Here is a 27,426-nt window from a genome sequence, read left to right as displayed (position 1 = left end):
TTTTGCGACTCGCAATTTGTGTTGCAAAATGGAATCTACAAGACTGTTTCAGACACTATTTGCGATTCCTAATGCGGTCGCAAGTGACCCGCCTCATCAATCACGAGGCAGGTCGCAGTTTGTGACCCATTGGGTATGGCCAGTACTCGCAGACCACCGTGTCTGTTACTTATTTTTCTATAAAGCATATATATTATTTTTTTAAATGCAGCCTGTTTTCCTTAACGAAAAGCAGGATGCATTTAAAAAAGAAAAATGAACTGTTTGTCTCTTTTTTAAGAAAAGGCAGTGGTCCATGGGACCACTGTCTGGTCTTATTTTCGCATCCATTTACAAAGGGGAAGGGGTCCCATGTGTACCCCTTCCCGTTTGCGAGTGGCTTACCACCTCCTGGAAGGCTGCAAAACGGTGATACATACCATTCTGACTCGCTATTAGAAAGGGGCGCCCTTGGCATTCTCTTACCTAATAGCGACTCGCAAACACTATTTTGCGAGTCGCCGTCTTGCAAAATAACGTTTCTACATATCAACACCCTTATTGCGTTTGCAAACGAGCTGATTCCCCGTCTGTGACTACATAAAGTTTGATACATCTGCCCTTAATTGATATGCAATGAAATAAGATTGCACAGTGTGCAACCAGAGAACCTGGGATCATCCCGGCTTCCCCACTTGATTAATTTGTGTGATCCTAGGTAATTGTTTTTTCACTTTGCCTCCTTATTCTTCTTGAACACATATGAGGACCTTTAAATACATGAGTTCAGGAAATGTGCTGTAAAAAACCTTCTCTTGTGCTTGATTTAATAAACTATAATGTTGTCCCTGTATAACAACAACCCAGGCCACCTAGAGGGATTTGCGCAACACTCGCTTACCTCTTAGTTCACTATTGGCACTGTTGTCAGGGTGGGAGAAGGCATTCATGTTTCTACATTCATTTTTTTTTTTTTTTTGGAAAACTACTACTTAAAAAAATACTTCTCAATAGATTGATATTATCTGATGTACTAAGTTGAAACGCTTCTTCTGTATGTTAATGAAATGCACATTTTTGATTTTTGAGGAGACTTTCATAATTTTACGTTTGTTGCAAGCTGTCTTAAAAATTAATGTCTTCCTAAAGTGGTGCAAGACACCTTGTTTGTTCTCTTTTCTTTTTTAGGTCTCGGCTAAAAGACGCGCGTAAGCGCGTCTCCGCCGAGATCTTATGTCAGCGAGTAGCAGTCCCAGGAGACACTCCTGGCCGCGCGCAGGCGATTCTAAACTGGCACGCGCATTAGTACGAGCGCTGCGCGAGGCTCCCACACAACACACGCATACATAGAAACAGAAGCGCTCACGCACGCACATACATACAGAACCCCCCCACTCATACACACACACACACACACGCGCGCGCGCGCGCGCACCGGCCCCCCCCCTCTCCCCTTTAACTTACTGCTCCGCACCGGCAGGGAGAGTTGACGCTGCGGCTCCTATCCCGGGACTCCCTCTTGGTCAAGGGAGCCCCGCAACACGCGTGCAACGTCCTGTTGTCGGCCCCGGGGGCTCTCCACGCTCGCAGGAGCCCCGGGCCGCTCCACGCATTTCCTCCGCCTGCCTCCTCTTCCGGTCCGGACGCGGCTCCGCCCCCGTCACAGGCGACCTTGCCTGACTTCCGGTGCGGCCGCGGCGGAATTCCGGGGGCAGTAAGTTATTGTATATTTGGCTGCTAAATGAAAGCGTGTCCATCTGCCACTGACATTTAAATTTACTAAAAATATGTGAATATGCCCTAAATCCAAATGTAAATTTAATTTAGCTAAAAACTATTATTATTTTAAGTGAAATTAATGTTTTCATGTAAATCAGAACCCATGCTGAACAGTTTGTTTCGGCATTACTGTTTGCATGTCATATTTTTATCTTTTTGAAGGAAATGTAATACTTTTGAGTAGAGAAGTAGTCTAAAGCGTGATTTAACACATGCTGCTCGAAATGTGAACTTGGCGTGGTACAGACAGCTTCAGTGTGTTTCCTTGTTTTCTCTGTTTTGACATTATGCACTAGTTCTAGCTGTGGAAGGAAGCTGTAGTGAGTGCAGAGTAGTGAGTGTGAGTAGTGAGTGCAGAGTAGTGAGTGCAGAGTAGTGGGTGCAGAGTAGTGGGTGCAGAGTAGTGGGTGCAGAGTAGTGGGTGCAGAGTAGTGGGTGCAGAGTAGTGGGTGCAGAGTAGTGGGTGCAGAGTAGTGGGTGCAGAGTAGTGGGTGCAGAGTAGTGGGTGCAGAGTAGTGGGTGCAGAGTAGTGGGTGCAGAGTAGTGGGTGCAGAGTAGTGGGTGCAGAGTAGTGGGTGCAGAGTAGTGGGTGCAGAGTAGTGGGTGCAGAGTAGTGAGTGCAGAGTAGTGAGTGCAGAGTGCAGAGTAGTGAGTGCAGAGTAGTGAGTGCAGAGTAGTGAGTGCAGAGTAGTGAGTGCAGAGTAGTGAGTGCAGAGTAGTGAGTGCAGAGTAGTGAGTGCAGAGTAGTGAGTGCAGAGTAGTGAGTGCTGTTTAGTGCAGAGTGCTGTGTATCGGCAATGTAAATGACAATGCCATTTATTTATGATTTAAAGAAAAAAAAAGAAATGTCATGAGCAATGCCAATTGCTCTACCTTTAATGATGCCGAGACCATTGCATTGCAAATGCTTGTTTCCTTTCATGTTGCTGCCTCTCATGTAAACAGCAGGCTAGTGCTATCATTTAGCAGGAGGCCTTTTGTGAAGGTCAGGTGGGCCGCAAGTGGCCTCTTGGCTGAACCTAGAGTATCACTGTATTATCTGGAATGGGATACCTTAGGATGTCTTTGGTTTGAGCCAAGATTTCGGCCCAAAAAGAACTGCGTATCGGACAGTCCCACCAAATGTGGTGAAAGTCACCCAGCATCTCCTCCAGCACAAATCAGAAGTATGAGGAAAGATTTCTTTAGTTAGGTAGATGTACCAGTCACTGAGTAACTTGTAGTGCACCTCCTCATGCCTAAGGAGTGGTTGCATTTCAGGATTTACCTCCAGAATCTCCTGTAACTGGTTGCAGGAATGTCCCTCCCATGGGTATGCTCCCAGAAAGTTATGTGTTGCTGTTGCTGGGTTTGAAGTGTGGTGATTAAAGAGTATGAAAAAGAGATGGTGTTTCTTGAGGAGCCCGCTCTTTTAGCAATTGCCCTGTGAAGGTGAGGTCTCTCTCGTGGTGTCCTGTCTAACTTCTGGGTGGGGTGCCTGATGGTTCAGTTGCGTATAGCGGTAATGCTCCGCTTCTGAAAGGTTGAAATCTTGTTGACCGTGTTCAAAGTTTAAAGATGTCCCACTTATGGGAGAGATCAGAGATGATAAGGAACCTCCCCACCCCCTCCCCCCAGGTATTAAAAGGACTAGGCATTGTGGGCTGGGGGAAATGCTGCATTATGATGAATCCATGTGAAAGGGGAGGGACAGGTGGTCTACTCTGTCGTTTTATTCAGCTCATCCCAGACCTTGAGAGTTGTTCTCATGGAAGTGCTCAAATAGGCATATGGGGGGGCAATCCCCCTTTCGGTTTCTTTTTGACATCCATCCCATAGTACTCAACCCACTATGGCTCTGTTCTTGCGCAGCCAGTGCTTTTCTGACTCCCATAATGACGATTCAGAAATTACCCGTAACTGTGGCGCTTATTATAAAATTTGAAATTTGGGAGGACATGTCCACGTCTTTGGGGAGTTGGAGCAGTTTAGACGGCAGACTGTAATGAGTTTACCCAGAGTCGAGAAGAAGTCTAGCTCAATAGAGAGTCTTTCAAAAAGGTATAATACCTTAGGCAGGACCATCATTCTGAAAGCATGGTGACGTCCAAGCCAAGAAATATACTTTTGTGCCCATCGTTTGACATCTGCTTTCAGTTACTGCAAAAGCAGGGGCTAGTTCGCACGGTACAGATCAGATAGCCTGAGGGTGATTTTGATACCATGATAGGTATTTAGGGGGCTTATTTACAAGCCCCTTGCGCTGCCAGTGCATCACTTTTTCCCATGTTAAAAGTGATGCACGGGCGGCGCAAGATGTTTGTAAATAAGCCCCTACCTTTTTAGCCCACCGAAAAGACGTGGAGGCCACCAGGTTCTCGATAGCCGTGTTAGGTACATCCGGTTGAGAAGGATTGATTTAGTGATATAAATACGGAAGCCTTCCGCTTAGTCTTTTTTCCTTTTTAATGTGCTGGTCAACTTTACTAGAGGCCAAATGTTTTGCGCTTCCACATCAATAACCTATTTTGGTATCTCTTTCCGTTTTTTTCTGTCCTTCTGTTTATTGGATCTACATATGCTTTGGTTTCCTTTCTTTATGCTCCGTTCCTTCACACATCTTGTAGACTTCTTGAATACATTTTTTTTGTGTGATTTATATAGTTTCTAAAAACACGGTATGGTGCAAAACATTGCATAAAGAACGAAGAGCATCATAAAGCAGTAGTCTATTAAATCAAATCAGCAATGGTACAATTGCAAGTTGAGACCCGCTTAGCTACCACAAGACAGCATACCATATTCAATACAAAACATGTTGTGCACTTGAATGAAAAAATTCCACATCTGTTTCGTTTCCTACTCTACAATTGGTGGCTGGGACTCATTGGTCTCTCCAACCATCTCCAGCCCAATGTATCTCCAATAGGTGCCCCAAATCTTAGAGAACCTATAAGGGCACCCTCTTTCCCTTTAAGTTACCTTCTCTGCCCAATGTAAAGGTCCATGCCCGTTCTCCATTCGGTCACTGTGGCGGGGTTTTGCTCTCCCCAGTATTTGTGCAGTGTACCTATTGGCAACTATCAGCCCTAGGTTACACACAGGAATTTTGTTTGTGCTGGGGGACGTTGACCTCTGAGGGAATGCCTAACTGGGTGTATTTAGCATCCATTGGCAGCTGCGTCCCCACTACTTTGCTGAGTTCCTCTAATATTGTGGTCCTGTATGAATGTATGTAGGGGCATTCGCATAACATGTAGATATATGTCACTCTCTTGGTCTTACAACGGAGACAATCTGGTGTCTCAGCCCTCCCAAATTTATGGAGGCAGGCCCGATCAAAGTATACCGTGTGTAAGATCTTAAATTGCATCAGTCGCAGCCTTAATTTAATGGGCACCTCTCTCAGGTGCATTAGTGTGCCTCCCAGTAAATATTGTCAAGTTCCCAGGAGGTTGTTTCCCATTTGGTCCTGAGGGCCTTCAAATTGTCCCGGATGTTGTTTATTAGGGTTTTGTGTGTCTACGAGACTGCTTTGTCTGGTATTTCTTCTTGAAGTAGTCTCGCTCCAGGAGTTCATACTCAGGAATGTTGGCTGTGCCACTAAGCTGGTACTCACGTTTTGAGTGAGCTGAAGGAAATCGGGGATCTCTCCTCCAAAGTGCCACCCAGCCTGGATATCCCGACCACGTCCCAGGTCTGAATCCCTGAAGCTTTCCCAGTCCAGGCAGGCGTGTCCCACATCCACACCCCCACCTCCACAGTTTTGTTTTCCTTATGTCTTTTGTCCCACCTCATTTGTCGTTATGCCCCCTTCAAAGCATCTAGCATCCTTTGAGTCCCCAGCAGTAATTATCTAACTCCTCTGACCCGTAAATGTAGTGGGGATAGGTATGGGTTTGGAACTGGAGCCTTTCCAGGGCACACTTTGGGTGTTCGCCCAGTAAGTGTCCCCTTTCATTAAAGACAATCAAGTGGGCTGTACGCTCATATGATTGTATGTCCTGGAGTGCGATTTACCCCCCTCCCCCCCCCCCACCATTGTATTGTTTATGTTGGAGCATCTGGAACGCCATCCTTGGATAACCCCCGATCCATAGTGGTGTGCGTACCTCGTTATCAATTGCCATAAAGATGTCCTCTGTTATCCTGCCTAGTAGTATCGGGGTAGCAGTGTCCACCTTTCAACGTCTCCACGAAATTTTGGCTATACCCTCCGGATGTTATGAGTGAGGCTTGTAGTGATATTGGTGGTTACATAGAGGCCCAGGTATCGGAAACCCTCTGTCTATATGGAGGTGTCTGGGGAGGTCTTGTGTGTCTAGGCACCCCCCATTGGGTACAGGCTCGATTTGTCCCAGTTAATTCTATAAGCTGCGTGGGTCCCGTATTCCTCAAATATCCATATTATAATGGGAAGTGTCACGCTAGGGTTGGTGACAAATAGGATGATGATGTCAGCGTATAGTGGTATCCATTCATTCCTAAGTTCCCCCAGGTCATCTCTGAAGCCTCCTATATCTGGGATTCTTCGTACCAAGCAGGCTAGTGGTTTCACTATTGGGGCAAATAACAATGGGGACAGCGGGCCACCTGGTCTGGTACCCCTGCTCACGGGGAACTCTGCATACATCCCTCAGTTTACCCGCGCACTAGCCCGGGGGTTGTTATACAGTAGGTCTACCCATGCTAGGAAGACAGGTCGAACCCAATTTTCAGTAGTGCTTGTCTCCTAAACGGCCAGTGGACAGCATAAAATGCCTTCTCAGCATCAAGGTATAGGAACATGTCGGCTCGGTCTTTCACCACGTCTAGCCAGCTAGCAAGCCGACAGAGGTTAAATCTCGACTACCTCTTCGGCATGAATCCGGACTGGTCGTGATGGATGAAGGAGGTAGTAACCAGCAGTAGCCGTGTGGCCACGATAGTGGCCAATATTTTCGTTCCCACATTAGTAGCAAGGTCGGCTGGTAGGAACCACAGTCTGTAGCAGGTTTCCCTGCTTTGTGGATAACCACCACGGTGGTATTACGCCGCCAGGTAAATTTCTAATAGGTGTGGACTCAGCACTCCAGCATTTGCTTCAAAGAAAATTCTACCGGCAGTCCATTAGGACCTGGGGTTTTCTCTGATTTTTGTTTACCTATTGCTGTGGTGACTTCTTGATCATCTAAATATAGGGTAAGGGTATTAATTGTATTAACTGTGAATCTGGGAGTTGTCTGCTGGGGTCCTGGCCTTGTAGAAATCTACATAATATATCGCGAACATGTCTGCTATACTCTGGCCGCCGTGTATGTAGCACCTTCTTGGATGGAGTCCACCCACCTTGTTTCTCTCTCTTATCTGCCCAACCAGGCTAGAAGCCTCCCAGATCTATCCCCTGCCTCATACATGCGATGTAGTGTTGCCAGGAGCAGGGACTTTGCCTCCTGGCGAGCCAGTGCTTGATATTCCCTAGGGGGGACTGCAATCTGACGTAATATGAGCGGGTCGACATCTGGGCCAATGTTCCCCTTCATGTTCTGGAGTTTGACCTCTAGTGCCTCAATCTCCCGAACCTCTTTCCTCCTTTTGTGTGCTATGTTTTGTGCCATGTTTCAGAGCTCAGATTTGTTTTTGAATTTTGCTATTGAAAGTGCCTTAGACATTGTAGGATTTCTGATCATAAATATTTGTTTTTGAACTTTTATCTCTGCAGTTCCTTATCAAATGATGTCTGACTAATTGGTCAGCCATTTCTCTAAAGTAACATGCTGATGCGATTTACTCTTAGCAAGTGTGTCAAACTGCTCTATGGTCCCGTTTTCCCTTTGACATCACGTGTAAAATTTGTGGCTAGATTCACTTCTTTAGTATAATATTCAAGTAAATGTATTGCTACCTAATATTAGGCCTGGATGATAAACGTCACTCCGCCCATGGAGTTTTTCCTGCTCCGCTTACATCGCAGAGGTTTTCCTCTCTTGCGGCTCACCAACGTTAAGTTAGCGAGTGCGAGCAAGAAAAATTCAATGCCAGACCACCTCCTGGCAAGATTTATCAACATGTGAGCGGTCACACCTGCTGCTCACGTTGAGGAAGCTGCTGCTCCAGTTATAGCTGTACTCAAGCAACAGAAAGAAGGTGCGCCCTCTTGTGCAGCACGTGGTGCCATTGGTGCAGATTTTACAGCGAGGGACAAACGCCCGGCGCTAAAATTCAGTGTGAGACTTGCCTCTCTCTGCCGCTTGTGGAACTCAGCGCTGTTTTTTTTGATGTGCAACTCCGCCCAGACCTACCTAATATACATCTATTAAGGCCTTTCCACGTTGTATCCTTTCCATGGTATTTGGTAATGAATCGCCCTTTACCCTTCTGTACGCAAATAAGTAATTAATAGCTTTTCTTCTATTCAAACTGTAATGTCCTCTAATGGTCTTCATTTAGTCCAATGCGTTGTTGCTTCACCGAGCGTTTCTAGCAAAATATGCTGTTTTGTTGACTCAATCACATGTTGATTAAGTACTCCTATGAAAGAAACAGACTGTGCTAAAATAGTGTGTGAGTTCTGTCAATTTTATATTGTTTTAGCCAGCGATTCTTAATTTTAGATTTTCCTTATAATGATAGATAATATAACAGTACTTAGTCACGTATGTATGTCCACCTTGTGTTTTGTTTGAGCATATTGTCTCATGTTTTAAATTCTTCTTGTAGATGCATACCTCCCCTTTAAAACTTCTATGTGGCAACACATTTAAAAATGTTTGTTTATAACAAAAAATTATTTGACCACCTTCTTCTCCATTTTACACTGAAGACTGGTGTGCTTCCACTACAGTGCTGCAAGCAACTCCTCGAATTACCAAGTATTAGCAGAGTCAATAGGTCTAGGCTAAATGAGAGCTATTGGCTTTGTTAATGTCTTTTAGCCAGGTGGCCACAGAGCACACAATTTAAGCGGGTAAGCTGTTATTTTTGCTTTTTTTTCTGGGTTTCAGAGCAGAACTGTAAACATACAAGACTGAATCCTTTTCCTTCCTGCCCATTCTTGGGTGTGATCTCATTATGAGCAGTAAGCACCAGTGCATTAAATAATTGCAAAATCCTGCATCATCCTGCATCGCATGATAAAATTGAACAGTTCGCGTGAAAGGCAAAAGCAAAAAAAAATGTTTTACTTAGATAGTGAGAACTTAATATTCGTATGTGCTGTGCACCTCCATATTCCCTAATGGTAAATCCCAAAATAAATTTCTACAATTGCAGTTTTAAATATGGGAACATTTGCAGTTGCGTATGTAAAAAGAAAAATGTTAATTTCTAAATTAAATAAAAATTTTCAGTGAGGCAATATCACACAACAAATAACCCTATTAAGATAGCTGCAGCGATATCCTTGCGGTATCCTTGAAATTGACAGTTCTCAGGGAAAGGTCCTTCCTTTAGGTTTACTATTTTGACCAGTTCTTCCACCAGCGTTCTGCAACAATCCTAGCCGAGAAAACAGAACCGACACAGGTGGGACGGGGTCGCAAAGGCCCTAACAGCTCGATCTCTGTTTAAGTATATTTTTAAGTGGCATGATTGTCGTGTGCAGTAGCCTTGCATGTGGATCACTAAGGGCTTTGGAAAGGGAGAGCAAACACAAACGCTGTGTCTGTTTCAAAATTACTGGCGACCTTATTGTTGTCCAAGGTGCAGGGAACAGTATTGCTTCTGCTTCATATTGATTGCTCTGACTCCAACAGTTTCAGTGTATACTGTCCGTCCCCGTTAGAGACGCGCGCCCTGAATCTGAGCAAGGCTGTGATGCTGCTGTCCTTCTCCAGTGGTTCAGAAAAGGGGGTGGTGATGAACAGAGTGTCTGAATTAAGCAGACCACTCTTACCCAGTCCAAAGATCAGGGCTTGATCCATCAGTTTTTTAGCTCACTGCACCATCCCAGCTCAGAACCTGGGTACATGCAAATTAGTCTGTTCCTGTCCCAGCACATGATGGGAACAGGGCAAACCAAACTACCAAGCCAATTCTTATACTGGGAAGGAAACAAGCTTCCGGAGACCGGTTTCTGGCATTTCAGCCGTCGTCGGCCCGGCTTGCTTGAATCCTGATGGTGCAGTGAGCAAGGGACTCATGTCTTAGTATACCCTGCCACACCTATAGTGTCCAAAAACGATTCAGAAAAGGGGGTGGTGATGAACAGTGTCTGAATTAAGCAGACCACTCTTACCCAGTCCAAAGATCAGGGCTTGATCCATCACCATTTTTAGCTCACTGCACCATCCCAGCTCAGAACCTGGCTACATGCAAATTAGTCTGTTCCTGTCCCAGTGCATGATGGGAACAGGGCAAACCAAACTACCAAGCCAATTCTTATACTGGGAAGGAAACAAGCTTCCGGGGACCGGTTTCTGGCGTTTCAGCCGTCGTCGGCCCGGCTTGCTTGAATCCTGATGGTGCAGTGAGCAAGGGACTCATGTCTTAGTATACCCTGCCACACCTATAGTGGCCAAAAACGAGTGGGACATACAGGCTGACTGAGTCTATGAAAACCCATCTCTGCCACACAGGCCTCTACATTTGCCTAGTAAGCAAAAGTTAGAAATTGTCTCATTATCACAACCATAAAAGTGAAAGAGCTCGAATAGTTCCTTTGTATTGTGTTCATGCTATATAAAATTGGATTAGGAAAAAAAACGCAGGAGACAGAAGCCGAAGCGGGTAAAAACACATGCTTTCTTAGGATGTTCTCCAAGACAAAGTAAAAAGGAGCTCCCTAAACAGCAGCGGTGGATGGACACAAGTACTTGGTCATGCTCTGTGGAAAGGAAGAGGCATGACTCATCCATCCTGCAGACAAACTGGGAGAAATAATTTGAGGGTGACGATGGAGGGAGCAAATGGGAAGGAAGCCTGTGGGCGGGCTGAAGCCCACAGATTAAACGTAGCAAGTCTCTTCAAGACTGCCCAGCCGAGACCTAAAAAAGAGCAACGCACGTCTTACCACTGTGTCGGATTCTTTACAAGAACTTGTCAGCCAGACAGTTCACACAATTCTGACTGATGCTCTCCCCTTTCTGCCTTTCTGCTCTTTAACAGGGCCATGGTACTACTTATACAAAACTCTTCACCAAATGAAGCAACCACACGCATCTCATTTTTATGGTTTAAAACTAGTTTTATTTCAATTGGTTAAAATGAACAAAAATGAAGAGACCAACTAGAGTAGGCGTTGGTGAGGTGAATGTCTTCTCCCCCCATTCTCCAAAATGGATATGAGCTGCCTGATGACAAAGGATCTAAACTTCCAACCCTTCAGTTGAGTCACATTAGTAAGTTAAACATCAGTGAGGATACTACAACCACCCAGACTGCAACATTGAGTATTCAGCCTACCCTTCTTACATGCGCATCAGCAGCTCTGGATAAGCCACTTAGGCTGTACAGCGGCTAAACACACAATTCAGAATGGACAACACTTAAAAATGCCAAACCTTTTCACTCCTGTGTGCTCTAGAAGGTGCTTGCTGCAACATTAGACAAATGATTAATCTCTGCCACTGGTGATTGATTAGACCTACCGTCTATGCAGTTGTGTTTTGTCCACAATGTCACTCTAGACCGAAATTGGCCCTATGCAAACTAGTCTTCATCATGCTCCAGTAAAAACAGTCCAACCCAAACTGCAAGGCCAGGTCTTCTCCAGATGGCAACACAAGCAACTCCAGACTGGTTTCTGCCTACTTGAGTAAAAGCATAGTATAGAGCCCTAAGTGCGCACCTTTTACAGTACATCAATCCTGCCACAGAAGTGACAATGTGTACTTCAGTATAAACCACATGCTCAATCTTTGTGCAAAATAACGATGGACTGGGATGCAGCCCGAGTAATTTCCAATGGCTGAGATTGAATGCTTGAATTAATCTATCACTATCACATTTGTGTATACTCAAGATTGAAGACCTAAGTGGGACTGGTATGCCCAGACATGGGTCTTGTGCACACTGTACCACTGCACCCAAGCTTTACCTCTCTGACCCTTAAGTGCAAAACCAGCCTTGGGTTGCTTGTGTTCCAGTTCAGGGAGGGCCTGGCCTGCCAGTTTGGGCTAGACTGTTCTATTTAAGCAGGATCAAGACAGGTTTTTAGGTTTCGCCTCGTCGAAAGCTGCGCACTGCGCAGCTTTTCGGCGCAGGCGAAATCTAATGTTAGAACAGTGTGGCCTTCGTTCCGCCTCTCTCTTCCATTGGCTAGCTCCATAAATGGAGGCTAGCCATTGGAAGAGAGAACTGTCCGTCATTTCCCGAGGCGATTGGTGGGCGTTCCGCCGATTCTTTCCCTCTCCGCAACGTCATGAAGACGTGGCCACTGTGGGCGTGTACCTTTTTTTTTTTTTTTTTTTTTTTCACCGATGTTTGTGTTCATTGTTAGTTTTGTCCCTGTCCCGCTGGCTGTTTCCTGACCACCCTCCCGCTGTCCGTGTGCCTGCCCGCCCCCTCCCCCCGCTGTCCGTGTGCCCGTTACCCCGCCCCCCTCCCGCTGTCCGTCCGCCCCCCCTCCTGCTGTCCGTGAGCCCGTTACCCCGCCCACCCTCTCGCTGTCCGTGTGATATTTTAGTAAACAGAGCACAACCAAGCATGCACCTAAAAGTTAGTGCTTAGACACACAGGTATGGTAGCACTAAAATACACCTTTTTAAGCCATCAAAAGAGGACCTGTGGACCTCCATCAGCCGTGACAAGGCCCGTCCTCCCCGCCAGCGGCCCTCCTGCCTGCTGTCGAGTGAGAGCAGCGCGCACATGCCACAGTAGCCGTGCTCTCCAGCCGTGCCAATCGCCCGGCCGCCGCCGCCCTTTCCCCATGCTAGAGAAGTTGCGCCCGTACGGCATGACGAGCTGCCGCGGCAAGATGGCGGCCTGGCTGAAGGAGCAGATTGAGCAGGGCAGCAAGCGGCTGCTGCTCATGGACTGCCGGTTGCAGGAGCTCTACGAGTCCTCGCACATCGAGGCGGCGCTCAGCGTGGCCCTGCCCGGCCTCATGCTGCGGCACCTGAGGGGCGGCAAGCTGCCTCTGCGGGCGCTCTTCCCCCGCGCCGAGGACCGCGAGCGCTTCGGCCGGCGCTGCCGCACTGACACCGTGCTGCTCTACGACGAGGGCAGCGACTTCAACCAGAACAGCGGCGGCCCCGGAGACAGCGTGCTGCGGCTGCTGATGGAGCGGCTGAAGGACGAAGGCTGCAGGGCCTTCTTCTTGGAGGGTAAGAGCGCGCACCACTGCCTGGGCCCTCGGGGGAATGTGCATTACTGAGTACCAGGGGAGGGACTGGGGAACCAAGGGACACTCATTTGGCGACGTTTTGCCTTGGAAAGTATGCTTGTGCTGCTGGGATGTGCCATTGTGTAATGTCACTGGTGCTTATGTAAAGCGCGCCAATACCTTCGGAACGGGTTGGCGCTATATTAAAAACTGCTTTTAAAAATGTGTATGCGTCTCAGGTGAATAACTGATGACGATAACTAGTTCAAGAAAGGGTCTTAACTGATCTCGCGAGCCGTGTTTAGGTCAGTGGTTTGAGTCACCCATTGTCATCGATGCATTAACTATAGATTAGACCACCCCTGAACAAGACACGTTAACCTTTTAAGGACCCTTCCCATTCCTAATTTCTTTCCGGGTGGGTGGAGATGTGTGGCCAAAATCTACTTAAGAGAATACATCGTCAAAGCGTGTTTTATTTTCGTGCACAAAATGGCGTTTGATATTTTTGGGCCATCGGTACATCTTCCAATTCGGAGAAATGCGATTCTCAGGTGCGAGACTCCATTAAAATCAGTTGGGCACGTTAATTAAAGTGTGAAGCTGACACTGTTATGTTATGTTAGCAATTTTGTAAAGCGCAACAGCTGCCCTGGCAACGGGGCGTCCCGGCGCTAGAACCATCATAACCAACTGGGAGAAAAAAAGAAGGGAGAGAACCTACATGGGGGGGAAGACACACATGCGGCACACATGCGCTGTACCGTAAACCAGAATGACGCCTTTCCTATGTTGATTCATTATCTTACATTGACAAGATTACCTCCTCCAGCTCACTAGGTGTTCTTTCTTGTCGGCAATGACGACCACCATTTAAAACACGGGTTTAAAACACCCGAACTTCCGCCCACACATTCCCCTCTGGTGTGTTTCTAAGTGTTTAGGTTGGTCTCAAAATAGTTGCGTTTGGCGCAGGCGAAATCTAATGTTAGAACAGTGTGGCCTTCGTTCAGCCTCTCTCTTCCATTGGCGGGCTCCATAAATGGAGGCTAGCCATTGGAAGAGAGAACTGTCCGTCATTGGTGGGCGTTCCGCCGATTCTTTCCCTGTCCGCAACGTCATGAAGACGTGGCCACTGTGGGCGTGTACTTTTTTTTTTTTTACACCGATGTTTGTGTTCATTGTTCGTCTTGGCCCTGTCCTGCTGGCTGTTTTCTGACCACCCTCCCGCTGTCCGTGTGCCCGTTAACCCGCCTCCCCCCCGCTGTCCGTGAGTCCGTTCACTGGCCCCCCTCCCGCTGTCCGTGTGATATTTTAGTAAACGGTTTCTAGGAGACGATATTCATGTCAGTCGATATTCTGACAATGTATTCTAGTGCTACCATGCCTGTGTGTCTAAGCACTAACTTTTAGGCACATGCTTGGTTGTGCTCTGTTTATGCCGGAATCTTGCTCCCGCTGTCTGTGTGCCCGCCCCCCCCCCCCCTGCTGTCTGTGTGCCCGCCCCCCCTCCCGCTGTCTGTGTGCCCGCCCCCCTCCTGCTGTCTGTGTGCCCGCCCCCCCTCCTGCTGTCTGTGCCCGCCCCCCCTCCTGCTGTCTGTGTGCCTGTTAACCCCCCCTCCCGCTGTCAGTGTGCCCGCCCCCCCCTCCCCCTGTCCGTGTGGGCCCATCTGTGCAATGTTGCGTTAATGTGCAATAGTTGTCTCCACCTTTAACTTTAGGATGTTCTGAAAGTGGCGAGTGTGGGAGATGCAAGTTTCTAGAAACACACAATAGCCATCCTTGAGGACCATGTGGGATCTGTTGGCGTATGTTAAGGGTTCGGTCTAATGAATTCCCTTGTTTGTTTGTGTGGTGATGGAGAACGCTATTGTCAGCGCAGTGGTAACTATTGGAATATCTGTGCTTTGTTGAGCGCACAAAGTACTGTCTCAGTTGCACTGTTGGAAGTTAAAAGGACAGCGAGAAAGATCTCTTGCCTGTTTTTTAGGCAACGGATATAAGGAACTCCACCATTCATTGAGTGCAAGGGCTTAATGTACAGCTTACTCTTTTTGCTATCAGCCTTATCAGTTGATTTATTTTTTTATTTTTTACTGTGGTCCAAGACTTCAGCCTCATGGGATTTCATCCAATAAAATCTTGCAGAAGTTCGGAAGAGAAGCCCATGCATGCAGTTTCTCCTTAAAAAGAAGCAGCTTTTAGCACAAGCTCGGAACAGCTGCAGCATCCCTCCCCCACTGAGTTGAAAATACAACTGGAGCCAGCCCATGGAACAAGTTGAGCATGGCAGTCCTTTGTGGTACGCTTTCTCGGGAACACTCACCAGAAGAATTGCATCTTGCTTCACATAGCACGCATTCTTAATCACGATAATCATTATGCACAAATTAATATTCTTTGAAATGGAGTGCAGGCTTTTGAGCAGGGAAACTGCGCGTGAAGTGTCCCAATCACTGCATCAAACCACTGTTCGGTTGCACTAATTGATTACAGCGCTGCCCAAAAAAAACTTAAAACACACAAAACAACGGCAACATTTTCAACATAAGATGACAAGATGGCTGCCTTGCTGCCATCAAAGTTCCAGGTGTCCTCCGTGCATTCCTTTAAGTGCGTTGAATGACGCACACGACTCCCACTGTAGTGACGCGCTATGACGGTGTGCACAAACCGCCACTGACAGGGCGCCCTCTCAGAACGCTGAGGCGGCGATTATTCACGCACGGGCCCTGCGCTTAATGTCCGTCATCATTTTCCTACTGCCACTGCTCCTGCTCCCTTTGCCATCACTCCCAGAGCAAGGTGAGACTTTTCATTAAAAATTGGTCAAAAGGCCGGGGGGGATCTCTGAAAGATGCCTACAATATAGCACTGCAGTAGTCTAACCTTAAAATAAACGTGCACAACTGAATTCCATGTAGTGAATTTATGTATCTCATGCAGTGTAGCAAGTTCTCAGTGCTAAGCGTTTCAGCTGTCAATGTCTGAAATGTCGTTTTTTTTAGCTTCCTGTAATTCTGCCATTTAATATGAGGTTACAGGAGGAAGCACTAGCTTCTTGGAGTTTCTTGTTGCTCAAATGGCTGTAATTTCTGATATTTTGAAGTTTCCCTCGTCCTCATTGCATGAGTTTTGTTGGTGAGAAAGTGTCACTCAGTCGCTGAAATGTCACTCATAAATTCGCTGAAATTATGAAAATGTCACACATGGCAATCTGAAACCTTGGCAGCTATGCGTCCCTCCCTCCCGCTGTCTGTGCCATTATTTTTAGCTTCCTGTAATTTTGCCATTTAATATGAGGTTACAGGAGGGAGCACTAGCTTCTTGGAGTTTCTTGTTGCTCTAATGGCTGTAATTTCTGATATTTTGAAGTTTCCCTCGTCTTCATTGCATGATTTTTGTTCGTGAGTAATTGCTGTCTGCTGAACTCGTCCGTAGGGTACAATAGGTCTCACATTTGCGAGAGATTAAGCTAATGGCAATGTAAATGACACTGCCATTTATTTATCTGTTTTCAAAACCAACACATAAATACAAATGTTGTCATTTAAAATGCCAATAGCGAAGGGGAAACCATTGCATTGCAAATGCTTGTTCATATGGCTATGTCCAAACTGAGGTGGCATGGTGTGCAAAATAACAATGGACTGGGTTGCAGACTTAGTAATTACCTCAAGCATTCCTTCCATCACTTTTTGTATGCTTCTGTGCAACCTTTGAGGGAAATCATCCTGCACCTAGGAAGCATAACTGAAAGGGCAAATTAACAATTTCGAGTGTATGCAGCAATTCATGCACAGCTTGTGGTACACAGCTCCACATTTTTAACAAAAGACCTCGTATGCTCTATAGCATGTAGCACTGAAATTCATGTTGCCCAATGTTTACAGACCATATTGAGGAGATGGGAGTGCCTTTAAAGAATGCTTAGCCCAGCGTTCATTGTGTGTACTATCCATCTACTGGTACTCTACCATTAAACAAGCATTGGCAGAGCCAATAGGTCTCGCTTTTGGGACCTTCTAAGTATTTAGTTATGCAGCACAATATCCTTGGTGCATCAACATCAACTGTTGCATGGCTAAACACTCATAAGATCCCAAAGGCGAGACCTGTTGGCTATGCCAATGCTTGTTTTTCCTGGCAACCAACGTTATCCTAAGGAGGGGGAAACTAGACAGATGTAAGTATCAACCCGAACCCACAATGGAACCTTTCTAGTACTGGCCCAACCTTAAATGTAGAGAAGGGGGAGGGGTGAAGAATCTGCAGAAGATAGATTATACACCATAAAAAGCGTTATCGGACACAGGGGATACTTCTTCCCCAGACACCTAATCTTAAGAAATTCTCAAAGCAGTACCCAACAGGCGGCACTAAAAAGTGCCAATCAGAAAAGAAAATCATGATAAACTGGCCAGGCAAATGAGTTACCGCTCCTCTCCTGAGAAGCCAGACTGTTGTCTTTGGCAAACACATGCCCTGTAGTTTCGAGTCACCCTTAACCTGTTTAGCTGTTCGAATCGTGTCTTTTTACCGAGCAAGCAGAACACCAAGACCGGTCAAGGGGCATTGCAGGGAGAGCTTTGAGACTGTCTGTGGCAAGTTTTTAAGGAATAAGGGTCAGTGTCCCGGGTGATTAGCTTCATTTGGGGACAAGTTGTCTACACAATTTACAGCAGGCTGCCAGAAATGGATGAGAAAAGCATATGGAATCTGTATTGCACCCACACGGCACTGAAGCTAAATGGAGCTATAAATTGCACACATTGATTAAAAAGCGTGTGTTGAAAATACATGCTTTGATCACAAACATTAACATAGAATTTTCATTAGGAAAAAAGACTTTTCAATATTAGAAATTGTTTTCTAGGGATATAGATTTAAATCTTTTTATTGGCCTTCAAGGAAAAAATATTTCTAATCTGACATTCTGGATGTAAATGTTAAGATACTCTTAATACCTTAAATAAAGATATCATATTTTTCTTGCGTCGTTCAAACAGTGCTTGATAGGCAAGAAAAGGCAAGAGATTTGGCTGGGTGAAGGAAACAGATAAACGGAGACAGACGAGTGTGTGTGCTTTAGACAGACTATGCCACAGAGAGCAAAAAAGAGACCGCAGGAGAGGATACAGAGATGGAGAGAGAAAGTGCGAAATAAAGAAAGGATGAGAACATGAGAGGGAGGAGAGGACTAGAGCGAGGGAGATGGGCAGTGAAGGAAGTTGAGAGAGAGAGAGAGAGAGAGGAAAACGAGAGAGACTGCGCGCAAAAGAGTGTAATCCCAGGGTGATGAAGAGTTAAACTTCCGGAGTTTACAAATTCTTTTGGCCTGCCTCCCAGAAGGGTCGTGCCTCTGCCTTGGATAAAGACATCACTCCTAGCGCAGTCCTTATGGCTGTACATCCCCTCCAACCAGGCAAGGCTCATGGGCAACATGGTTACAAAATTATATAAAACATTTGGGTCATTGCTAGCTTCATGCCAGCAAGATTATATAACACTTTAGAACCACCAGTACCCTGATGGATACACTGCTACTTACAGCAATCACAGTAATCCTTAATCCCGGTAAGAATCCTGCATACTGCTCCTTCTACCACCTTATTTCTTTACTTAATGTGGACGCTGAGATTTTTGTCAGTCTTGTTTTTATTAAAGTAATACATAACATAGCACATTACGACCCTTTACCTATATTTCAGTCCGGTACTTCTAAATGACAATACAGTTGTTTCAGGTTGAGGGAAAATATGGGTTGTGAGACCAAAGTAAACACATTAACAAACCGTATGCTTTGCGAATTGCTTTCTCAGCATGACTAGTAAATTATAAGATGTAATATAATCCCAGAAAACCCCTCCCTCCCTCACTCTCCTGTCCCAAGATTTAAGAGTGAACTGTACCATCGTCTCAATCTAAGAGTTGTTTGTCGACATAATTTGTGGTAGGCAGGGATGGACCTCACTGGCAGTCGTTGCGCCTATAGGTCAGATTGTCTCACCGTAGTTCAAAACTGGAGGAGATGGAGAGCCTGAACCAGTATTAGACAGGCAAACAATGGAAGGCCTTGCAAAAAATACTCCAAGTGGCCCCCAAGTGTACTCAAATTTCTTATAGGAGTCAGCTAAGTTACTCGCCATTCTCACCATAGTGAGAGCTTGATACAAGCGTGAGTGCTACGCATCTTGACACGTGGACTTGCTCTCTGTATGCAAGGCCTTGTGGATCCTGACCAGACTGACTTCATTCCCGAAAGGGGCTGTAGCGACAACTCGAAACGCATATGCCATATTCTGGCCAAGGCTCCGCGCTCCGTATCACGTCCCTCATCCTCCTATATAGATGCAGAAAAGGCCTTTGATTGAGTCCACTGCCCTTATCTTCGCTCAATGCTGACTCCTATTTACCTTGGCCCACATTTCCTTCAATGAATCTATTGTATTTATGCTTCACCTAAGGCGATGGTGAGGGTTAACTGGTAGACATCTCAAACCTTCAGCGTCACTAGGGGCACCTGACTGGGCTTTCCCTTGTACCCTTTACTGTTTGCCCTCTACATGGAGCCTTTTGCAAAAAAAGATACATAACCATCAAGACATCTCTAGAGTATATATGGGAGGCGGAGAGCACAAGGTGGCCTTCTATGCTGACTATATTCTGCGGGTTCTGTTGAACCTGGACACTTGCCTGCCCTCTGTGATTGGAGAATTGGAGGCTTTCAGGGTAGCTTCTGGGTTCAAAACGAACCTGCAGAATTCTTCAGCACTGAACCTGACTGTTCCAAAGAGCAAGCAAGCACAGTTTGAAAACAGATTCCCATTTGTCTGGCCCTCACAGAGGGTGGAGTGCTTCATGCCACACCTGGGCGCACTGCTGACCACAACAATGCTGCGATATTGGCCACTACGCACTCTGATCTCTCTAAATGAAAGCTATGATCTTTCCTGGCTATGGCGCTTAGCAGCCGTCAAAATGACGCTTCTGCTGAATATTACTTCTATCTTGCAACACCCCTGCACAAACCGGTAGAAGAGAAGCTACAGCACCTTATAGATTATTTCAAATGGGACAAGAAGTGGGCATGCATGGCTGGACATTACACGTAACTATCACAATCTGATGGCTGCTTGGGTATCACCAATTTATTAATGCAATATCTAGCAGCACAACTGCGTTACATGGTTGAATGGTCTTGGCCTAGAACCTTTAAAGCACTAGTGCTTTATAGACCAAGCAGTGGCAGGTATTCATATTTGAAAAATCCACTGGCTCTCGAAACCGCACTGATCAACCTTAGTCTGTCTCCCCGGTGCTGTGGGCTATGTAGGAGTCTGGGATTGAGTGCAGATATCCTGGTAATCCACTCTAATATCACCCCAAATGCCAATTATAGGAAACCCTGATTTTCCCCGCACTCCATGGCTTTGCGTTCGTTCAGTGGCAGGACGCGAACTTGGTGGGCAACCTGTTTGATATCAGTGGACTTATGTATTTTACCCAAATTCAGTCTGTTTACGGTCTCCCTACCGCCGTGCATTAGCAGTATGCGGCGATCTGCTGCTAGGTTTCGCAACCTGCAATTCGCCCTCACACGAGTAGGCCCCTTACACCTTTAGAAAAATGACTCATTACATGCTCTTGGACGGACGCCTTCTCTCCGATGTCTTTGCATTTCTTAATACTCTACTTACCTCGAAATCACCTGTACAGCGTCAATTGGAGGAAGAATGTGAACGTACACCGGGCCGGACGGGGACCCAAAACCGGTACTGGCAAAGTGCTTGGCAAGCCTCCCAGGGGTTTGAGGGTGCTGCCGAGCTGTTTACCAGGGCTAGTTACTGCCGATTTCGTTACAGTGGCCGATAATGCAGCTATGCTGCAAAAACGGCCCTGTAACAAAACCGGCCCCCAGGTGCCCAAAACCGGCCCAAACCCTTAGTGGCCCACCAGGGAAATGCCCGGTACCACTATGGCCAGTGAACGTATATTCACAACTAAAGAATGGCGTGACCTATTACAATGAATCATCAAAAAGTTGGGAATGGACACTTGTATCTACAATAACCAATGGTTATTCTTGACAACCCTCATAGACGCTGTGATTTTGATGTTGCGGTGTATCTTTTATCCGCCCCTTCTCTAACGTCATGGCATAGTCATTGGGTTGTCAAGTAACGTGCTATATGCCTGCCTCACCCGAGGCAACCTCTGGTGAGTGTAGAAGTGTCAAGAAATTGTGGGGACAGATCCAGAGGGATAATATACAGAACCAAAAAATTAGGTTAATAAAAAACAGTGTAACACCAAAAACCAAAATTTATTATAAGGAGGTGCACAATGTAAATTTAAAAAAAAATAGTGGTATATTAGGTAATCGAGTTACTGGATTACCATATATCTCAATAGGCAGGTCGACATGTTTCAGCTCTATTGGGCCCAGGAGGGTCTGTAGAGCTTTCGTCAGGACAAGAAGAAAAATAATACTCACACCATTAGTGCAGTGTTCATTGGGATGTATGAAATTGTCATACTGAGAATCCTGTATTGTGGAAACAAAAATTGTCAAACATTTGGATTCTAAATGCCACAATAATGAGGGCATATAGCATACATGCAAATCATTTCTGTAGTTAGCCAAGAAGTAACTCATTGAATAGTTTACAAATGGTTATTTCTATGTGATGTGCATCATATTTGCGGCACTGGTATGAAACTAAAGCTTAGAGGAGAAGAACAAGTCGTAGGTCCGTTCACTGTGTAGAGGGAACAATGGAGCACTTACTGGTCGCTCAGGTATCTTAAAGAGCAGCATTATCATTAGCATGCGTGGAAATAGAGTGGGTTGTGGAAGCGCAAGGGAGAATATCATACAGTCATCGCGCATGGGTTAATCTGCAATAAGTTATCGAGTCTGCATGTAAACCATTACTACTGTTTTTTTCAAAAACGGTGATATTCACAACATAAGGATTATCAAAAGGCAAATATATGGGCTAAATAGCGCTGCAAAATTACGGCAATGTGTTGTTTATAATACCTTCGTTATAGGTTAACCTCTCCGCGTCAGGTGGCAAAGAGTCGCAGTTAACTGTGCTACACTGCTCTCTGCCCCTCTTACATCCTCCCTTCTCATTCCCTTAGGAGTGGTGCACCTTCTCTTACAGGTTCTCTATATAACCCATCCCCTCCTTTCACCCTGTTATCCCTTAATGTCCTCTCCCATCCTCTCTTGATGTTGTCCTAAGAATTCCTCTTCTGTCCCCCCTGCCCCGAATTACCCCCCACCTACCAGTGAATGTAGATGGGATGATTATTGTATTTTTCTGTTGCAAAATTGTCAATAAAAAGATTTAAACCTAAACCGAATCAAAAAGATTCCCGAGTGAATGAATGAAGGGATTTGTAGAGCTCACAGCCACTCGGTGTGGCCCGCCGCTGAAAGCATAATGATACTCACCAAAGCACAGAAGCCCTATTCCCTAGGTTTGAAGTTGCCTTCTGAATGCATCGTCTAGAGAAATCTTCCAAAGATCATATGGAAGCTTGTTCTATGCTTTGGCTGCAAGGAACAAAAATGCTTTGCCTTCCTTCCTCCGGCGCTTAATGCTGGGAACAACCAGCATTGCATTGGATGCTAAGCACAGTGATCTAGAGGGACAATAGGACACACACTTCCTAGCATGATAGCCTTGGCCTTCTTGTAGCACAGCCCTGTGAACCAAGACAAGGGATTTAATAAAATCAGCTTCCTAAATGGCAACCGGAGTAATAAATTGAGAACAGGAGAGATTGAATTATGACTGGCAAATACATAATGAGCCTTGCATGGTGTTCTGAACAACCTGAAGGTGACGTAACAAAGCTTCTGATGCTCCAAGATAGAGAGCATTAGCGTAATCCAGGCCCGAAGTGATCAGAGCATGGATCACAATTCTGCTATGTATTTATGATCTATATTTTATCTTAATATCTTTTTCAATGTTGAAGCCTTGTAAATTTGCTTGTTTATAGTCCAGGATTTATATTGGCAGCAGTTAATATGCAATGTTTGTATCTGTATTTTTTAGGGCCAGCTCATCGATTTCATGGACCATGGTGGTGTGCCGTATGAACTGTAAGTTTGATCCTCTGCAAAACTCTGTGCTCATACCATCTGTGCAAGATACTATGCTCAACATTTGCTACAGTGTTATATAATGGCTTCGAAATGCTGAACATGGAGACACTGAACATGGAGAAATACTGAAATCCATATCAAAATCTGAATACCTTTACCCTGTTGTATTACAGGAATTGACATCCTTTATCAAGAGGATATACTGTGTATGCAGATGAAAGCATACGTTTGAGGCATGTGGGTTGTAGATACACATGCTTTGCATACTCCTGTCATCTAGGGTTGCAACCGGATGTTTGCAAGTTGTTTTTCTCCGAAGAAGTCTTTTCTGTCACGAGGTAAGCTGACTCCTCCTTTCGGTGAAAGTGCACGTGGGCATAGACTCCATTGTTAGATTGTTTTTTTCCGCCATTGGGTTCAGACCTGAATTGCTGCGCTCTGTCCCCTTGAAGGTATTGTTTATGTACGCTTTTACTTGTTCTACGCATATCGAATATGTAAAAAAATTATCCATCTTCGATCGAAAACCTTGTGAGCGCCCGTCGGGCCAGCCTTCTGCCGATGGAAAGGACTCCATTCCTATTCTGTCCTCTGTCCCACGCCAAGTACCCTCACACTGACCAACATCAAGTTTGAAACTTGTGCCTCTCTCCGAAGCACAAGGAAAACTACTGTGACGCTTGTAAATCGTTTCGGTCCCGGAAGACTCTATGCAATCGTTGGGCTCAACGACGGGAAATGCAATGTCAAAGCATTCAACACACTCCGGATATCTTCGAGGGAAGAATCCAAGCAGGAGGAGAGCAAAGTGTCTGCCGCAGAAGAACAGGCCGTCTCTGTTTCGGAGTCCAATCTGGAGATGAAGATGTGCCTCCGGGACAAGGTGCCGTGAGTACCGAAGATCATTTGACCCCTAAAACCTCTTCCAAAATACTTAAGGCTTCGGCACCATCTCTGCCTTCTGGCCAAGGTCTGCACCGAGACATTGTTTGCGTCGCCCCGCCTACTGGCTCGGTGCCGAAACAGACTGTCAATTCTTCCGGCTTGAGACGGAGTCAAAAATCCTCTTCGGATCCGAAACCATCAGGATCGAAGGATCAAGCTAGTTCGAGCCGAAACCCTCTGCTCCGAAACAAACACGCCTCGGAGCCAAAACCTTCCACTCCCAAGGAGAAGTTCATTTCCACGCTCAAATCCAAGGACAGTCTCCCTAAGCCACCATAACCAGTTTTAGACATTCTTAACACAAAATTAGACCCGAAGAATGAATGAACCAGTCAATAAAGAGTAACTCTTATCTTTTCTCAGAATGGTAGAGTTCTATAGTAAATTCATTCCTGGTTATGCTGACCAGACCCATAATTTGAGAAAATTTACAACTAAGTTGGTTGCTTTTCAATGGTCAGATGAGTGTGATAGTGAGTTTTGTTCCATTAAAGATGAATTAAAGAAAACTCCTTCATTACAGGCGTTTGTGCCACGTGACTCAACTTACATACTAACTGATGCTAGTGCTAAAGGACTGGGAGCTGTATTAATTCAAAAAAATGAGGGTGTGGAGAGACTAATTGCTTGTACTTCGGGGTGTCTGAGAGGTTCAGAGAATAATTTTTCTGTTATTGAAAAGAGTCTTTGGCTATCTACTGGTCTTTAAGGACGTTTAGGAATTTGATTTGGGAAACTAAGGTGAGTGCTGTCTGACCATAAGCCACTTAGAGAAGTATTCTCTAAAAAAGGTTTGGATTCAAATTCTTCGAGAATTAGAAAATTGATCATTTTTCTCCAGGAATTTGACTTTGATGTGGATTACATTCCTGGAGTTGTCAATAAATCTGCTGATTGTCTTTCTCGTTTAGTTAATCCAAAAGTTCTTGATTTAGATGAAGATTTTGTTTGTGATGATGATGTCGTGAATGTCTGTGAGATCACCTCCGGTGCAGTCAGTGACTCTGAATGGCAAGATGAAATTGAGAAAGATCAAGAAATTCAAAATGTCATGAAAAAGTTGAACTACAAACGTCTGGAGAAACCATGGGTTTTAATTGGTGAAGAGTTATCAGTTGTTGATGGTATTCTTGCTTGTGGCACCAAGCTTGTTCCTCCTGTAGGGATAAGGTGTAAACTTTTAGAACTGGCTCACTCTGGCCTTCCTGCATCCTTATCGCTTTCTATCACTATTCCAAAAAATTTTGGGGACAATTTTGCTTTTTGTGTGTAATGGCTGCCTGTGTAGTTAGTTGTATTTGAAGAGTACAGGACAATTTGCTTTTTAATTTATAGAGCACTCGAGCAGCGTTTTTCCTCCTCAGATTGGTTAATGTCCAAAAATACCTTAAGATGTCTGAGTATTGTAATACATAGATCCTTTTAGAATGCTGGAGGTGCAGGTCACCTGGAATCAAATTCCAAATATCTAAAACAAAGACTGAAATAAGGGACATCCTTTGCCAGCATGTAATGAATTCAATTTATGTGTGAGTGAAGCATAGGTGGTTATTCGCTGGTGGAGAGAGTTAGTCATGGTATCTGGAAAATCAGCTCCGTGCTTACAACAAGATGTCTAGGTGACAAATGAAATAGTTTTCAATGAGTAAAAAATAAGTTTTGCAACATAATGTAGATCATGTCTGTATTATTTCTACAGCAGATTACTTTTAAACTGGGAATTTGTGACCACAGAGAAGATGTATGTATCTATGGTGAAATTACTGGATTGTCTCCTTATTGTTGCTGGAGCTTTATTATCTGATTTTTTTTAGCAGTGTTGCGCTAAATGTCATCTAATCTGCAACTTTGTTTCCAGACTCAAACAGAATCGCCCTGTGGGATGGGAGCAATACTAGCCTGAATTTGTATAGATGCCTTTTACTAGAATAGTAGGGTGGGGGGGCGGGGGGGACTAGTTAGTCTGGAACTACATTTAGAATAGAACACCAGATCCCTAAATTGTTTCTACTCCAGAAGTCAGGCGCATGCACCTTATGCTTATGCTGTGAAAACACGTCTTTATCACAAAACATGAACACATCCCAGTTTCTGCAGGCTAGGTCAATCCAAGCTGCATGTGTGCATCAGCTAGAAACTTAGTAGTTTGGCTTGATTTCTCTCACTGGTGCTTAAACAAAAATCCAGCAACCTCAAAAAGACTGAAATTCGTCACACAATTGTTTGGAAGTCAGTAAAATGAAAACCATTAAATATGAGCCTACTTAAATGTGTAGTTTGAACACCATCCATCTGATACAACAATGATCAATACTAGGGCTTATTCCAAAACTAGGTCTTCACCATCACTGTAAAGAAGGTAACCGTATTGAGCAACGATGACAGGATAACGAACTAACACGGAAGGCTACAGATATGCAGTTGTGTTTCAATCAATTGTCTTGTACTCGTCCATAAGGGTCTGAAGGCATTGGGGGTGGGAGGAGGTGGGTGGGGGGCAGCTGCTGACCTGTCGCAGGCACTCTGGTTCAGTGTAAGAGTTTACAGTTCAAGCTGAGAATAGTACATGTGTACAAATACCGAAGAGATAAGAAATGTTGCTTCACAGTGGGGTGGGGCAGTAAGAAATGCAGTTCGAGATATTAGAAACATTTTGTTTGAAGTGGCTTTTGAAACCTTTTCTTAACTTTGCGAATAAAAGACTGAGAGGTATAAAGAAAGGGTATTCCATATATATAGAGAGAAACCTTTTGGATGTTTGTTCTTTGAGTGATTTGGATTTCCAGGCTATCCAGGGTAGCGCTCTTAGATGTGTGATGCCACAAGATATATACTGTGTTTTAAAGTAAGCTACAATTGGTTCTGTCGGGTACGGATATTGCTTACATAATCAAGGATGGGTCATAAGCATTGTTTCAAAAAAGTAACCGTGTTACTAGAGAGGGTGCGCTGGAACAAGAGAACCACAATTTATGCAGAGTTGTAAATGTATACTATTTCTCTGAATTTGAATTTTTTTCTTTTTCATACGGCTGTCAACATTTCAGTAAGAACAAGGTGATAATAAAAGAAGTGAAGAGAGTGCTCAAGTGACATTTACATATTGGTGATACACGGACATTTACTCTATATACCGTTTATACAAGGGAATGATTTTGCAATGCGGCCAGCATGAAGATGAGTCTGGTGTCTCTGGCAGATTACGAAATTGCTATGCAGTTAAGAACCAAAGGATCTGGTTGGACTGTACCGATATAGAACGTCGACGTTTCGACTCTGATGTATGCGTAACTTAAAGGAGCATCATACGTATGGTTACCTCACAAGAGTAGCAGCAAGCCTGTTGCCCAGTCGTGGTCTTCTAGCCTACCGAGGT

General features: G+C 45.1%; 1 protein-coding gene across 1 annotated transcript in view; it reads left to right on the top strand.

Annotated features, from left to right (window-relative positions):
• RPS6KB1 (ribosomal protein S6 kinase B1) overlaps positions 1 to 27,426 on the top strand; it is a 350,261-nt gene that overhangs the window by 9,150 nt on the left and 313,685 nt on the right. The window contains exon 2 of the mRNA XM_086954940.1: positions 23,056 to 23,102. Coding sequence (XP_086811066.1) covers positions 23,056 to 23,102 — 47 coding nt within the window. The remainder of the gene's footprint in view (positions 1 to 23,055; positions 23,103 to 27,426) is intronic.

Source organism: Lissotriton vulgaris, chromosome 2_1, assembly GCF_964263255.1.
Source record: "Lissotriton vulgaris chromosome 2_1, aLisVul1.2, whole genome shotgun sequence".
Lineage (NCBI taxonomy): Eukaryota > Metazoa > Chordata > Amphibia > Caudata > Salamandridae > Lissotriton > Lissotriton vulgaris.
This window is presented reverse-complemented; position numbering and strand designations above follow the sequence as displayed.